Source organism: Ursus arctos, unplaced genomic scaffold, assembly GCF_023065955.2.
Source record: "Ursus arctos isolate Adak ecotype North America unplaced genomic scaffold, UrsArc2.0 scaffold_20, whole genome shotgun sequence".
NCBI classification, from domain to species: Eukaryota; Metazoa; Chordata; class Mammalia; order Carnivora; family Ursidae; genus Ursus; species Ursus arctos.
The window spans coordinates 13639159-13656359 of record NW_026622875.1 but is presented as its reverse complement, the minus strand read 5'-3'; the positions used below and the strand labels follow the sequence as shown (position 1 = coordinate 13656359).

Genomic DNA, 17201 nt, shown 5'->3' with positions numbered 1-17201 from the left:
GCGTCTGGATTTAAGCATTCAGGGCTGGGATTGCAGCACCAGGGAGAAGGGCCCCAGGCGCCTATCTTTCTCTTCTACCATCCCAAAGGTGCTGCTCACAGTGTCCATGTGGGCCTAGATGAACCACCACCACAATGTTCACCCTCTTTCAAACCAGTGCGAAGAAAGAAAAGAGTAAGGGGATCATTCCCTCTTTCCCTTGAAGACCCAGCCAGGCATTTGTACTACTCACTTCTGCTTAATTCCATTGGTCAGAACCGAGTGACACATGGTTGCCCCTTGTTATGAGTGAGCCTGGGAAATGTATTCTGGGAGGCCACATGCCCACATAGAAACTATTAATCTTGCTGTGTTCCTGTAGAAGAAAGGGAATGAATATTTGGGAATAACTATCAATTTCTGCCACAGTGAATAAGAATGTTAAAATCACTGTATCTTAGGTATATATTTATGCTGTGTTGAGTTAAATCAACAGGTGGATTGTTGAATTTTTAGTTTACTCAGTAGTCATTTATTTTATAGACTCTAAAGCCTTTAAATGAAGCATTTCCTGGCTGGAATAATTCGTCATCGTATGTATTATGAAGTGAATCAATTTGGTGGAGTGATAGAGGAGAGGCTTTTCACAGAAGGGTTCCTGGAGGAGGATCTGATGTGATTCTTAAAGCATGTGTAGGAGTTAGCCAGGTCGAGACAAGCCCTTGTCTCCGGGTCCAGTGGCTGCCGTGGTGACCAGCTATGCACGGACTCCTGTCAACGTCACGCAGTTACCGTGTGACAGCAAACCCGCCTCGTGCCTGCACCTCAGACCTCTTGCCTTCTGTTTGGGAGCTTCCCTGGGAACGTCGAGGCATGGGAAGTTGTGTGCTTACACACTTGGAGCCACTTGGTGCCTACACTTACACACCCGGAAGTGCAGGGCCTTCAACCTGAGCTGAGAACCTATGGGTAATTTTTATGTCTTTCTCTCCCAGGTGAATGGTCCTGAGGCACATTTTAAATGGCTTCTCGGAAGGGTGGCGTGAGGTCAGGCAGTCAGGTGCGCTCCACAGGTTGCACCCTCACGTGGCCCTCCCTCCTTCCTTGCTGTACCCCTACCCCTCATCCCTCACTCCTGCTCCACGGTCTTGCCACCCTTGATAAAGGAGGAGTACGGAAGCCTTTGCTTCTCAGACTCTGCTTTCTGGAGAACACCTTGTTTCCTTAAGTCCCATTTCACATTCCATCAGCAACATAAATCCATTCCCCTCTCTGTTATCTCTGGAAAGGGTTAGGTACACGGTCGCCATCCACTCGAGTACTTTCTTTCCTCCTTTCCCCAAAGAGGATTTTAACTCCTGCAAGGACTTAGAGATGCAGGACGTTTTCCGAAAGCCATTCAACCACACATTTCAATTTAGATCTCATTGATCCCATGTTAGCATGTAGAGAGAGACTTATTAAAGTCTGTGGTTGAGTGGTTGCTGCCCTTGCCTCTGTCCGTCAGAGGAGCTTGTCATCGGCGCGGGGGAGCCAGGCAGGGAGGTGGCGCTGCAGGCATCGGGCGTCCCAGACGCCCTTCAGAAGTTGGAGACACGTCTCTGAGTCAAGCTCATGTTAGAAGAACAGTTCCCCTCCTCGACCTCAGACCCACAAAAAAGTTTCCCTCAGAGATTCAATAAGGGCAAACAGCACAAAGGTCTCATCTTGACTATAGAGTCAATACTTTAAATGATCCTCAGAGGAAATCTTATCTCTTATCTGTTGACCAATCTTGCTTTTGCCTTTTTTTTTAAAATACAAGAAAATGACATAAAAGAAATTTAAGAAAAAAGATAAAAGGTAAGCCGCAATCTCCCCTCACTTGATCTAGTGTCGGCACTTGCGGGGAGTGGCTGGGGTAGCTGACCTTTGGTGTTGCCTGTGTCTAGGACTCTGGATCTTGGCTGTGATTGTGCTTCTCTTCCCTGTCCTGCTGATGCTGGTGACAGCCCATTACCTTCCCAAGCCCTCCTGTCAGCCCCCAGCTGAGCCCCAGTGCCACCATTCTCCCCTGTGTTCTGAGTGGAGTGGATCCTGGAATGGTCTGAACTGGAGGGTGCCATCCAGGTGGTTCCCCTCATTAGCCCTAAAAGGGCAACCCTCTGGGTCTGGGAGCAACTTCCTGCCATTAGGGGGGAACGTGAATGTTTTTGATACATTAGCGAAATACATGCGCTTAGGCTTTACTTTTCTTAAATAACTGTAGAAAATAAAGAGTAGAGAGCAAATCACCTGCAATACACCACCTTGTAATAATCACTCTTACTACTTGAGTATATTCCCCTCCGTATATACATATAAAGTGTTCTCGGCTTACCATGTGATTGCCTGAGCACCCATACTGCCTCGTGAGCATGAAGCCCGGTATCTTCCTCTTTAATTCTGTCCTACCGATGCCCCCCTTTCCCCACAACTTGTTGTTGAGAAGCTTCAACATAGAGTGGTTTAGTCCTGCTTGCCAATGTCAGGTGTCAGTAGCAGGAAAAGCTGTGATCATTCCTCTGTCACTCAATGCATGACAGTCTTGCTCTCAAAGACCAGCCAATTCTGTGCTATTGGACAGATGACTCGGGTGCTCTTGAAAGCGTTACAGAGGTGATTCACATGTTAACTTCAAGTTCACGGACATGGATTTTCAAAGCATGAAACAGCTGAGGAATGACAGAGTTGGGGAATCTATAGTCCCCACCAAACCCTCAAGACCTTTGTGTTGAGTCTAGGCCAGATCCAAACTAGCCCCTTTCCTCTAGGTAGTTTTATGTCATGACCTTGTTGGCTTCTGCTAATATTGGGTCTTGCTTGGGATCACAGCATGATTCCCATAATAAATGTCCCTAACTTGAGTTTCAGTAAGCAAGAGTGGGGGCATCAGAGTACCTTCTCACCCAGAGGAGTTTGGATGCTTTATGATTATAGATCTATGTGTCCCCACAATCCTCTGGCCTTACAGTGGTGGGGGAGCCTTCACTAAGCTCCACAGAAGATAGAGAGCAGTTACACCCTTTCTCCAGGACTATGGATGGTGACCACCCTACATTTTTATTATTAAAAGGACTTCTCAAGCAGTACCACATTGATAAATGTTTAACCACCAGATCTCTGAAAAAAATAAAAAGCCCTGATTTTTTGTTTGCCAGTTTGTGTAATGTGAATACTCTTACCATGGCCAATTTCAACCTACCAGGGTGATGGCCCTGGGCTTTGAGTTGAGAATTAATGCCTGCTGTTGGCACCCTCTGCTCTTGGGAGTCCAGCCACCTCCAGCACACCACTGCCTCCAGTGACCGGCAAGACAGATGACAGCTCTGAGGATACCTCTTGTTTTTGCTACCAGAGAGCTGCTGGAAGCTTTTTCTAAGTAAGTAAATAAATAAAGTACACTCCATTATATACTTAAAAACTGGGACTAAACCAGACAGTATATTCTCTAAATGTTATCAAAATAAAGCTCCAGATACCCAGTTTTTCTGTACTTATCAACCCCCTTAGAGAATCGGGTTTATTTTTTGTGTCTCTATTTGGTTAAAACACATGGTGCCCATCACTTGAAGCACCTCCTTGCTAACCAATGCCATTCCCTCTGTCCTATCTCCCTCCCTGTGTCCTTCTCTCCCTCCTTCCTGCCTTCCTTTGCAACTGCTGGGGAAAAAGAGACATTGAGAAGCCAGGTCCACCGTGCGGGCAGCTCTGGACTCCATTCCTAGACCCCGAAGGCTCACGTTTTATATGTTGCTGAAAGTTGTGTGATACTTCAATGAGGGGCCTCTTGTTAAGCATTTGGGCCAGTATGTTTCCTTTAGGGATCTCATTGTGAATTACGATATACATTTAATATTGAACTTGAGAGTTTTGCCTCAAAAGAGTATCTAGGGATTAAAAAAAAGAAGAAGAAATGCCAAGTTACACTATAATCAGCCCTTCCCCTCTTTTCAGTGGTTATTTTGAGAGATGACTGTTAGTGCTAAGCCACAGTCTGCCCCCCAGCCCCCCAACCCCCCAGCCTCTAGCACAGAGAGAGCCCCCTTCTGGGGTAGCTTCCTCCCATCATGTTTCCCTGTCTTCTGGGGATTTTGCCTATGGCCTTTAACATATGTACTGGTGAGATATAATTGAGTCAAAATAGGGGATGCTTGTAGGATCTGTGTTTTTTTTCAGCATATTTTTATTTCGGGCTTACAAAGTGCCAGGCACTGTATTAAGTACTGAGATTTATCAGTGAACAAAATAGATAAAATTCCTGTGCTCATGGAGCTTACATCCTGGTGAGGAAGGGCAGACTGAATGAATGATTGAGGGAGTGAGTGAGTGAATGAATGAATGAACGAGGTAGTGAATGAATGAGTGAATGAATGAATGAATGAGTGAATGGGTGCAGCGCAAACAAGGACCAACGGCCTGGGTGGGGGGGGGCAGCACTTTTTGCTAGAGGAAGCAGTGGAGTCCTAGAGTCTTGCAGAAAGGCTTCGAAACTCAGATATCCTGCCATAGACTCTGGAAAGGCGCTGTCTGGGTTCCCAGAGATGGCAGGACAGTGCTCAGGTTTGATTTCACCCCTTCCCTCACCCCTCGAGACTCAAACTCGGAGGTCCAGGAGCATTGCCAGGCTCCCTGGTCCAAGGGCCCTTAGAAAAGGTGGCTGACCTCCCATCCTCTCACCCACTGAGCCGCGTATCTTGCACTAAGGTAGTGCACACAGGTGTCGGTGGAACAAAGGGGGGAAGGAGCCCCAGATAAAACCAGAAGCCCCAGCTTTGAGTCCTGGCCTTGCGATTTACTAAACATAAGACTTGAAGCAGCTTGCTTACCTTCTCTGAATCTATTTCCTCACTTGGAAAACAGCTACTAAATCCAACTTCAACCCAGACCAATAGCTGATACAACACTATTTAAATGCAATTTTTAAAATATTATTTTGATTATGAGCTAAAACATATAGTGACTGAGGTGGGTCAGTCTGGAAATTTGTCATGTGTTTCTTTCTCTCTCTTGCCATGTAAACAGCATTTCCAGTACAATGTTGGACACTGAAGCAATTTTCAAGTGGGGATTTAAATCAAATATTAAAGAAGCATGTGAGGTAGCTGGTGGTGGTAGGGTGAGCCTTCTGCTTGAGTGTGAACCTCCTCTGTGGTAGCAGAGGGCTCTTGGGATTTGACCTAATAGTAAGGTCACAGGGGGTGCTTCCTTGTGCCTGGTCGCTAAAAGGAATGAGAGGCTCCCAGGATGCTGTAGGACTCCGGGGGAGGTGGGGTGGTGACAGAATGTTTACGTATAGGAGCACTGGGGGAAAGACTGCCTTAGTCAGTGTGGATAGTGGACTTTACAAGTCTGAACCTCTCTGCCGTCTTGCATTAAATTTGGTTCTGTGGGAGCACCTGGGTGACTCAGGCTGTGGAGCATGTGACTCTTGATCTCGGGGTTATGAGTTTGAGCCCCATGCTTGGTGTAGAGATTACTTTAAAAAAAAGTAAAATCTTAAAAAAATTATGTCCTATGGAAATTTTTAAAAAGATTTTATTTATTTATTAGAGAGAGAGAGAGACAGAGCAGAAGTGGGTTAGAGAAATAGAGGGGTAGTGAAGGGAGAAGCAGACTCCCCACTGAGCTGGGAGCCCGATGCGGGGCTTGATCCCAGGACCCTGAGATCATGATCTGAGCTAAAGGCAGCCGCTTAATTGACTGAGCCAATTTAAGGGAAAAACTATGTCCTATACTTGTAAATTACACATGTAAGGTGCCCCTGGTTGGAATTAAATAACACACGTAATTTCTGGTCATTATATGTGTGATACCACAATGTTACTATCATTTTACAGGCAGCCTCTTTGGGTCACACTCAGAATGTTTGCTGATGCGCTAAGAACATCCAGATCATGTCAAGGGCACTTTTAAAATTTAGTACTTGAGAAATCTTTACAGCTGGAGAGGTGGGAGTGTGGGGGAGAGAGACAGCAATTAGCAAAGTAAAGACCTAAGACATTTTAGGAAACATTGTCTATAGGGGGTAGAGTTAAAGTGGCAAAGTAATAGGGGGACCCTGAAATTTCCTCGTCCTTCAAATACAACTAGATCAACAGCCAACTATTTTGAACAACTAGGAATGCGATTTAAGGGTTAAGGAAACATTGTCTATGTTCTTTAGTACTATACCCTTAAAGTGCTGTGGACACATTGTGTTGAAAAATATATGCCAAATTCTTAACTGTTAAAGTTCACTGAAGTTTGAGTCGTTTTTTTTTTTCTTTCCCAGTTTCCCTACTGTCTGATGGAGCCTAAAGTAGTTCATGGAATTCCTGTCTTCCTAGTAGTTTTGGAAATAGTTTGTGGGTTGTAGTTATTTCAAAATGAGAAAACTGAAGCTCAGGGTGGGAATACTGTTTCCTTCCGAAACAAAATGACAAGTCAGACTTATTACAAGGAGTCAGCTCTTCAGACTAAACAGGCATGTGTTACAGCTTTCTAGAAAACGTGTGTAGTTACTAGGCTGTACTGTGTTCTGTCTTCTCCGGGAAGCTTGCCCCTTATCAGTCTGTCTTGAGATACCCTGGAGGGTCTGTCTGCCCTCCCTCTTATCATCCTTCTCCCCCTCTTCTCCCTCCCACCCTCTCCCCTCCCCACTCCCATCAGCGTCACCCCTGCTTTGTTCTCTTCTCTTCAACCAAAGGGGGAACTGTTTGATTAGATCACCAAAAGATACCTTTCCATCAACACCAAAGGACTGATTAAATCTATTTCTCAGGCCACAAGATGACTCACAAAGAAGTTTGTGAAAAGAAGGAGCAGAGAAAAATGATTTAAGATTTTAAGATTTTATGATTTTAAGAGTCGTTTACTTAGTAACAGACTCCATGTAAACAAAACTGTCCAGAGGTTCTGTGATGATTTCTGGGGAGAAGAAGCTAGGGGAAAACAAAACAAAACAAAACAAAACAAAAAAACAACAACCCAGATGTGGCCTGTTGGTTGGAACATACATTTCCTCGGTGTTTCCTGGAAAGGGGTACCACGCTGAGGGCAGAACAAGGAGATCCATCATACCTTACATCCTCGGATCTATTAAATTCTTGGGTAACAATTTCATCCTTTTCCATATGCTAGCAGCCTCAACCTGAGTGTGCAGGGCAAAGTGACCCAGATCATGATAAGGAGCAAAGTGTTTTCTGTGCTGTACCATTTCTTTTTCAAAATAGGAAATCTCGTTCTGTGGAAGAAATTCCAAATTGGCTTTTCATTTTACATGCCCATAGCTGCGGGCAGCTGTAACTAACTTTAAGCAGTGATTACAGCCTTGTGCACGTAACAGCGCGTTCTGCATTTTGATTCAATTTATTAAATTCAGGCTCTGGAGTCTATTATTGATGATGTTATTCTGAACTGGATTCAGTTAGGAAATGACTCAGTGTGCACGTGCGCGCACACCTCATCGGTGAGCTGGCACTGCTGGGGTTCTGAGCGTCCTGTGAACCGCCCTGTAGCAGTTGTGTTCAGTCACAGTGACAGTTGGGTTCATCTCGCCAGCTCATTTGCACACCTTTTCCCTCCCCTGTGGTTTTAAATTGCTTAGTTAGTGAATCTGTCTTACTTTTAAGTAGCAGCCAAGCAGGTTGCTCAGCTGCCACGTTTGTTTTGCCCATCAGGGCTCCCCTGTCTTTCTGCCTGGTCAAGTCTGATTAGTTCGTGCACAGTGTGGCTTCTTGCACTGCTGCTGAGGGGCAAGCTGTATGTTCCCTGCGGCGCATCTCACTGGGTGGTGGTCGGGCATTTCAGCACGAGGTGGGGGGAAGGAAGAGTGCGGTGAACTTGGGTGTCCCTGGGAGCCCCCAAGGGAGAGGAAGGGGCTGGTTGCATCCCTCCTGTGGGGTTATAATCGCAGGCAAAAGAAAAGCTAATTAGTGGTGAAAGGACTTGATCAGGTTGAGGAAGAGTCTGATTTCAGGACATGAAACAAGTCAAATGCCAGTCTTTGTTGGGAGCTGTGTCGGTTTCGTTGGGGATGGGAGATGGTGATGAAACCTTCACCTCCTCCCACCCCCAGAGACAGTTACGCCTCTCAAAACATGCTGGTTAGAGGCAGAGATGTTTTGTCTCTGCAAATCTATCAGATCCTTATTGTTTTGCTATGGTCCCTGTCACAGGAATGGTTTTGGTTACCCTTATAGATAGCTATTTTTTATAAACAACCTTATTGACATATACTTTACATTCCATAAAGTTCACCTGTTTAAGGGTTCTTTATTATATGTAGAGAGTGCGTAACCAACACCATAATCTAATTTTAGAATGCGTCATCATCCCCCAAAAGGAACCTAGTACCCATTAGCAGTCACTCTCCATCCCCCCTCCCCACCTACCCTCTCCTCCTCCTCCCCCTGCCCCCCACCCTAGGCAACCATTAATCTGCTTTATGCCTCTATATATTTGACTATTCTGGTCACTTCATACAAATGGAAGCATACAATATGTGGTCTTTTGTTGACTTCTTTCCCTTAGCATAATTTTTGAAATTCACCTATGTTATAGCCAACTATGATATAGTTATCTATTCCTTTTTATGGCTGAGTAATATCACATTATAGGGATATATGATTTTTTGTTTATTGATTTATCAGGTGATGGACCTGTGAGTTGTTTCTACTTTTTTGACTGATATAAATCATGCTGATATAAACATTTGTGTGCAAGTTTTTCATGTGGACATATGTTTTTGTTTTTCTGGGGTTATGTACATACCTAGGAGTGGAATTGCTGGGTAATGTGGTAACTTTATATTTAACATTTTGAGGAACTGCCAAACTCTTTTCTAAAGTGGCTGCATTATTTTATATTTCCACCAGTAATGAATGAGTGTTCTAATTTCTTAGCATACTCAGCAGCACTTGTCTTTTTGATTATAACCATCCTAGTGAGTGTAGAGTGGTATCTCATTACCCTAATAGCTAATAATGTTGAAAATCATTTTGTGTGCTTATTGAGCCATTTGTAGATCTTCTTTGGAAAAATGTCTATTCAAATCACTTGCATGTTTAAAATTGGGTTGTCTTCTTATTAGTGAATTATGCAAGTTCTTTATATATTCTGGATATAAGTCTCTTATCAGATACATGATTTGTAATTATTTTCTCCCAGTCTGTGGATTGTCTTTCCTTGATGGTGTTCTTTGAAGTACAAAAGTTTTTTTATTTTATTTTTTTTAAGATTTTATTTATTTATTTGACAGAGAGCACAAGCAGGGGTGCGGGAGAGGGAGAAGCAGGCTCCAAACTGAGCAGGGAGCCCAATGTGGGGCTCGATCCCAGGACCCTGGGATCATGACCTGAGCCGAAGGCAGTTGCTTAACCAACTGAGCCACCCAGGCGCCCTGAAGTACAAAAGTTTTAAATTTTGAGGTCTGACTTATTAATCTTGTCTTCTATTGCTTGTGTTTTTGGTATTGCATCTAAGATATCACTACCTAAAAATCACAAGGATTTCTGCCTATTTTTTTTTCTAAAAGTGTTATAGTTTTAGCTTTTACATTTAAATCTATGACCCACTTTAAGTTAAATTTTTTGTATATGGTGTGAGGTAGGGGTCCAAAATCATTTATTGCATGTGGATAGCCAGTTTTCCCAGCATTTGTTGAAAAGAGCATTCTTTCCCCCATTGAATTATCTTGGCCTCTTCATCAAAAATCAATTGACCATGAAATTTAGGGTTCATTTCTGGGCTCATAGTTCCATTACATTGATCTATATGTCTATCCTCAAAAGTCCTCGTCAAAAAAATCTTTTTATTAACTAAAACATATGCATAGAAAAGATCCTAAATGTGTTTAATTTTGAAAAAATTTTGCAAGTGAATGCAACTGTGTAGCCAGCACTCAGACTTAGAAATATAACATTATTACTACCCCACTGGACTCCCTTACTCCTCTTAGTCACTGTCCCCAAAGTTACTTACTCTCCTGACCTTTATCAGCACAGATTAGTTTTGTCTGTTTTTGAACTATATATAAAGGGAACCATATAGAATTGGCTATTTCCTGTTTGGTGTTTTTCCCTTCAACATTGTGTTTGTGAGCTCCACCTGTTTTGTTTCATGTAGCAATAGTTCCTTAGTAACTAATGCAATTTTTTGATATTGTATTATAAAATATGTCATTTAAGCATCTTCGTAATTCAACAAACCAGTATTTTCTCTTTTTTAAAAACATTATTTATTTGAGAGAGAGCTAGCAAGCGCTCAAGTGGGGGAAGGGGCAGAGGGAGAGGGAGAGACAGAATCCCAAGCAGACTCCCTGTTGAGGATGGAGTCCAATGTGGGGCTCAATCTCATAACCTTGAGATCATGACCCTCAGGGGGGTCATGAAATCAAGAGTCGGACGCACAGCTGACTGAGACACCCAGGCGCCCCTATTAACCAGTATTTTCCAAATGACAAATGCATGGGAAAGGTTCACTTAAAGTGCAATATACATGAATGGATTTTGATGCAACAGAGTTTGAAGAATTCGTTGATAGGATTCCAGTTTCTACGCTGGAATCTACACTGGAATCCAGTTTCTACACTACACATTTAAAAAATGACCACTTGTAGAGTTTTGGTGTAGTATCAAAGAAGAATAGCCACAAGCTGTTAAATTTCTCCTTCCTTTTCTAGCTAAATATCTACATAAGGACAGATTTTCTTCATGCATTTTAACCTAAAAACATATCACAATAGATTAAATGCAGAGGCAGATGTGAGAATATAGCCGTCTTCTATTAAGTTGGCCATTAAACAGATTTACAGAAATGTAAAATAATGACACCCTTTTCACTATTTTTTTTCTTTGGAGAATATAGTTGTTTTTCATAAAATACTATCTTGAGCTACTATGTAATAAGTTTTACCATTGCTATTTTAGATGAATTCATATTAAAATAATTTTTAGTTTTAATTTCAATAGGACAAATATTAACAGATATTACTCAGACAAACAAAAGCTCTTTGAGGTCACTGATCATTTGTAAAAGTGTAGAAGGGTGCTGAGACCAAAAATCTTGAGAATCACTGGTCTAGTGGGCAGCTAGGCATTTCACATAAGCTTGTAAGTAAGCATGTCGTTGTAAATCATGGCAAGTGGTACAAAGACCAGAGTGCTAAGAGAAACGAATCTGGGAGAGCTATCAGAAGGGGAATGATGTCAGAGAAGTCCCCTCTGAAGAAGTGGTTTTCAGCAGAGATCTGAAGAATGAGAGTGAAGATCATTGTGGGCAGAAGGAACAGTACAAGCAAAGCCCCTGTAGTGGGGACGAGTATGGCTTGGGTAGAGTATGATGATGAGAAGGAGAGTGGCATGAGGTGAATCAGGAGCTCAATCCTACAGGCTCTTGTAGATCATGTTAAGATTTTGCATTTTGTCCTCATTACATGAAAATGACACTAATATGAATTACTACAATATGATCAATTCAAATTTTAGAAAGAGAACTGATTGCTGTGTTGAAAAAGGACTGGAAGGGGTATGAGAGAAATAAGGGGAGCACTTGAGTGGCTATTGTAATAGTCCAGGGGAGAGCAGGGGGTGCCCACACCAGGAAGGTGGTGGTGCGCGTGGGGCTATTCCGAGGTTAACATTTATAGTTCTTGCTGCCCTTATTGGAGCAGAAGAGAGAGGAAGACTCCTAGGTTACAGCACTTCTACCCACCATGCTTAGAGATACCAGTTCCAAGTATCACAAAGATGAAATATCCCTTACATCAATTTTATAATTATTAACTGAGGTTTTGTGTGTGTGACTGAATCACCCACATTTACTTGATAATTAGATTTGATAATGAGATTGAAAAAGTCACTCTCATAGCACCACCTTGTGGACAGTAGTGAGAAGTTTTCCTATTGGGTTCAATAACAGAAAGAAGACACAAAGGTCTCGGAAGAGTCTCACCAGTTATCAGCCATTCCAAGTCCTTCTTGGAAGGAGATGGTATATGAATACATCTATAGAATTAAAGTTAAACTGCTATCCTTAAAATAATGGTCTCATTTATTCAGACTTGATCCCCTCTGGTTGACTTTAATATCAAGAGTCATTGACTGAGAATACCTTTTATTTAGATATCACCTGACAGCCAACTCTCGTATCTGTCTACTCCTTCTCTGCCTACTTTCCAGGCCCATCAAGCCTGACTTGACTACTGACCCTGGAATTCTTCAAGGCTTAGTTTTAGACCCAGTCCTCTTCTTGCTTCCTTCTCTCCTTAGGCACATTTATTCTAGACCCTCGTGTTACTTCCCATCAAGACTCCCAGATGTAGTTCTTTGGTCCAAGCCTCTCCTCTGATTCTGAGCTTCCTCTTTCTAATCCTCTGTTCCACCTCTTCATGTGAATGTTCCATCCAAGACTGAACCTGGGATTTTCTCCTCTCCAAATCTCCCATTCTTTTGGTGTTTCCAAATTCACTGGAGGCACAACCTTCCACCCGTTTTCAAATCAGAAACTTGGAAGTCCTTCTTGAGTCCTCCCTCCCCCTTCCCCTCCTCTTCAGCCCTCCCTCCCCAGTCAATCTCCTGGCCTTGTCTGTTTTACTGGTAGGTATCTCCTGAGTGGCCCACTTTGGTCTACTTTTATTGGCCCTGCTCTTTCTGGCCATCTCTTGCCTGTACCACAGCTATAGCTTCCTAACTTGTCTCTGCATCCCCTCCAGCTCTCTGCAGCCCATCCTCCACACTGAGGCATTTTTTTCAAAATGCAAATCTTACCAGGCTCTTAAAAGTTTCCAAGGTTGCCCTGTGGCGGGTCCTTCCCTCCCCTCACCACAAGCTGCTTCCCAGCCACTCTCCACCTTGCCCCTGCTCATTCCTCTCCTGGTTATTTCTAACCTACCTTTCTACCTCCGTTTAACCCATCTGTTCACAGAGAAGCCTTTCCCTGAATTTCCAGGCTTTTGTTCAAAAATTCTATGCATCAGAAATCCCTTTCCTCTGAACGCTTATCTCCGTTTTCAAGTTTATATTCATTACGGTGGTGTTCTGATTAATGCCAGAAGAGCCTAAGCTCCGTGAGAGAAGAGGGCCCACGGCTGATTGTGCTCACTGTATTTCTCTAGCACCCAGCAGAGCGCCTGGCACATAGGAGATGTTAGAAAAGTTCCCTGAATGAATGAACAAACGGTTGTGTCTCTAAGGCCCCGAAAAGGCAATTACAGCAGTCAACAGTCTATATCCATAGTTTGTGTTACTTACTTGTAAGTAAAATCAGGTCCAGGCGTGACTACGGGTGGCGCAGACCTGGTGAGCGCAATGCCGAACCCAGCCCGTGTCGGGGAAGGGACTCTGAGGCTGCCTGCCCCCTGGCCAGCTCCCACCTGGTCTTGCCACATTGGTGAACGTGTACTTGAAAAAATCATCTGCGCATCTTCTCTAAGGACAAACAGTGATTTTGAGGGCCATACCAGTCTAAGTCAATATCGAGGGGAAAAAAAGTATTTGCCGTCTCCTCAGGGACGTTGTCCCACTGTGGATACGATCAGCTTAGGTAATGATTCAGAAAATCTGTCTTCAGGCAAATAGCTTTCTCCTGATAGATTAAGAAGCTGACAGGACATGGCGTGCGTGGGTGGCAGAGTCGGTTAAGTGTCCGACTCTTGGTTTTGACTCAGGTCAAGATCTCAGGGTCGTGAGATCGAGCCCTACATCGGGCTCCATGCTCAGCGGACAGTCCGCGTGTGATTTTTTCTCTCCTTCTGCCTCCTCCCCCACCCCATGCTCTCTCTCTAAAAAAATAAATAAACCTAAAAAAAAAAAAAAAAAAAAGAACAAGAAGCTGACAGGACACTTAAAGTCATTTATCTCAAAACATGTAAAGTTCAAAAGTGACCTGATTGTCCCAGGACATTTCTAGCTACTTTTAAATAGCATGTTTGTGCCTTTAAAAAAGTCACTGGGTGCCCTGGTAATAAGACAAAATAAAAACTCATTTTCCAACATTGACATGAAAAGTGATTAATATTTTTATATATATCAAAATTATTATACCTTTATATATAAAACATAGGTTCTTAATCTTTCCTCTATTATTTTACTTATTTATAGATTTGTTCCGGGAATAATTTAAGACAAGTTACAACACAAAATACGACAAAATAACACAAATTATAAATAAATTAGAAATTCAAAGGAAAAATAGGGTAGGGACCGAAAATAGACTCAGAAATGAGGCCAATTAAAAAATGCCTTTTGTCAGGACGGTGGGCTGGTTGTCTACACAACAGTCATCTTGCCCTTCTTCCTTCTGGGAGCCCCGATTTTGTTCTGGTAACACGTGTCCTGTTCTCAGCCCTAGAGGATGAATTATGACTGATCTAAGAGAGTCATGGATTCCTTGCTGGACCATTCTTTTTGGAAAAGCATGTTCCTATTGTTGGAGACACCTTGAGTGAAATCTCTTACTCGTGGCTGGGACTTCCTCCCTGAGGCATGTGCTGTTGTTTCTCATTGTCTCTAAGATTTCCAGCAGTCCACTAAACAGGGACATTTGGTTACAAATGACTCAGTATCCTTAAAACAAAAAACAGGCCTGCACCTCAGGAAAAGCACAATATTGCTAAGACTAAGACCAAATAAAACAAGGGTCGGAAAGTATCCACGTATTTATCCAATGGATTTAAAATCCCGCACGAGAACACCAATATAATAACGTACTCAGCAATCCAAGCCAAATTGGCTTTCTTTTTTGACATAATTTATTATTCACCTTGAAGTTTCATTTTCTACGTGCTCCTTAAGTTAAAACATTATTCTTTGAGCCAAATGAAAATGGATTTTACAAATTAATTTGGAAAATGGGCGCGGAAAGTTGTTCTTAGCAATCTAACCTTTGGCTTGTGAATATGGAGCCGTAAGTTTGTGAGTTGGAAGACCAGTGGGGTGGGTAGGAAAAAGGTCTAGATGGTTTCCATGTACTTTTTAAAGAAAGAATATGTGTCTTACTCTGTGTATTTCTTCAGAAAACATGTAGGCATTCAACAGGACTGGGAAAGATCACATTCTAAAAAGGATTGTTTCCCTTTTAACAATGACATAAGGAGAGATTCTATTTTTATATATAATTTTATTTTATCTAGGAATAAAACTTCTTTCTCAGTTTTTCTGTTTGTCTGTCTATGTATTTATATTCAGCTTATAAAGGCCAGAAACAAACATAGCACTGGTAGAAAGAATGTCTCCTTCTGTGTGCTCTCCTTGACGGCTTGAACCCATAAGCCAATGACTATTACTGCCGCACTACCAGGAATAGTCCCCGCTCCAAGCCCAAAGAACCCCATTTACTATTTTAATGACCAGAACTTGCTAATGTGGGCATGTGAAATGTAACCTTGGAAAGGAATGCTCTCCATACCAGGAAGTCTTTGAGAAGGCTTGAGTTCTTGCCATAACTAAAAATCTGATGATGCATTACTGATGACTTCATCCCCAAATGAAAGCTAGCTGCCTGTGTCCATAATCCTCAGGGAGAATCACACCAAGAAAAGACTAATTTGAAAATAACAGACAGGAAAGATCCTTCATTTGCTCTATTGAATAAAATGAAGGATCAGTCTATGCAAGTATAGAGAATACACCTTGCAGCCCCTGCTGGAAGGGCCTGTGTTTCTTCTACAACACAGATAGCAACTGCAGAGGGCTTCACAGAGACACAGAGAGAGAGACAGAGAGAATGGCTAATGGGGTTTTTCAGTGGGGTTCATGAATCAGGAATGTAGAAGTGAAGTGCTCTCCCCCTCACATGAGGCTTTGTGCCCCAGCAGCTCTGACGCTTCAGAAGTCATTGCACATCCTGGCTTTCTCTTTAGAGAAAGGGAACAGTTCCATTCCAGTTGATGGTGGCTTCTCTCCACTTGGTTCTGATGGCCATCTCCACTGGAGAGAACCGTCTTCCTGGCACACGCTCATCTTCATGTCGGGTCCTTTCCCAGTGATGGGAGTGAGTATCTGAGTGAAGGATAGATAGCATTTTTTTTTTTAAAGATTCTGTTTATTTATTTGAGAGCAAGAGAATGAGTGAGAGAGAGAGCAGAGGGAGGGGCAGAGGGAGAGGGAGAAGCAGACATCCCCTCTGAGCAGGGAGCCTGACACAGGGCTTGATCGCAGGACGCTGAGATCAGGACCTGAACCAAACTCAGACGCCTAACTGACTGAGTCACCCAGGCGCCCCGAACGGCCAGCCTTTAGGCCCTAGCCTCTTTACACCATTCCAGAGGAAGCCAGGAACAAAGGAAAACACCACGGTGGGCAGCAGTTGGGCTCAGCAAGCTGTGTTCCTAGAACTGGTTAAGCAGAGGGACATTCCAGTAGATGGTATGTAGAAATGCCCCATACAAACACGTCTGTGGGAACATAGGTTGTTGTGTATTTTGGAACATGAATATGGATAAGTCATGTATGCACATTCCAGCATTGTGGTGTGATGCACAGAGCATCTGGTAGCCACAGGATATTGTCCGGAAGACCAGGAGAAGGGAGAGCTCATCACTTCTCTGTGCTTCTAAGAATACATTTACATTTTTGGGTGAAGGGCGAGGTAGTTTAGTGAGGTAGTCAAGAACTGGATTCAAGAGTCCGTTTTGTCTCATAGGACATTTGAGAAGATACTTAACGTCTCTCAGCCTCATTTATTCAGTTACTAACTATTGGCTACCTCAATTTCTTCTATGTGAAGATAGATATCAAAGTATCTACCTCATATGACTGCTGGGAGAACTTAATGGGATTACATGTAAAGCTCCAATACAGTGCCCAGAAGAGAATGCTTGCAATGCGTGTGACTTAATACAAAAATGATGTTTTCTGGGGCGCCTGGGTGGCTCAGTTGGTTAGCGTCCGACTCTTGGTTTTGGCTCAGGTCATGATCTCAGGGTCCTGGGATCGAGCTCCACATCAGGCTATGTGCTAAAGCTCAGAGTCTGCTTGGGATTCTCTCTCTCCCTCAGCCCTTCCCCCCATGCTTGGGCATGTGCACACGTGCTCTCTCTCTCTCTCTCTCTCAAATAAATAAATAAATAAATAAATAAATAAATCTCGAATGATGTTTTCCTCGAAGAAGACAGTAAAGTAGGAACAATATTTTAAGGAACATATTGCCAATGTCCCCCTAAATTAAATGGCTAATATATATCTCTCATAATTAAAGAATTAGGAGCTGCACAGATAATAGAG

General features: G+C 43.0%; 1 protein-coding gene across 1 annotated transcript in view; it reads right to left on the bottom strand.

The window, feature by feature from the left end:
* Positions 1-15834: 15834 nt before the first annotated feature.
* Positions 15835-17201, bottom strand: part of MINDY4B (MINDY family member 4B) — a 33876-nt gene continuing 32509 nt past the window's right edge. Inside the window, exon 12 of the mRNA XM_044383562.2 lies at positions 15835-15977. Coding sequence (XP_044239497.2) covers positions 15835-15977 — 143 coding nt within the window. The remainder of the gene's footprint in view (positions 15978-17201) is intronic.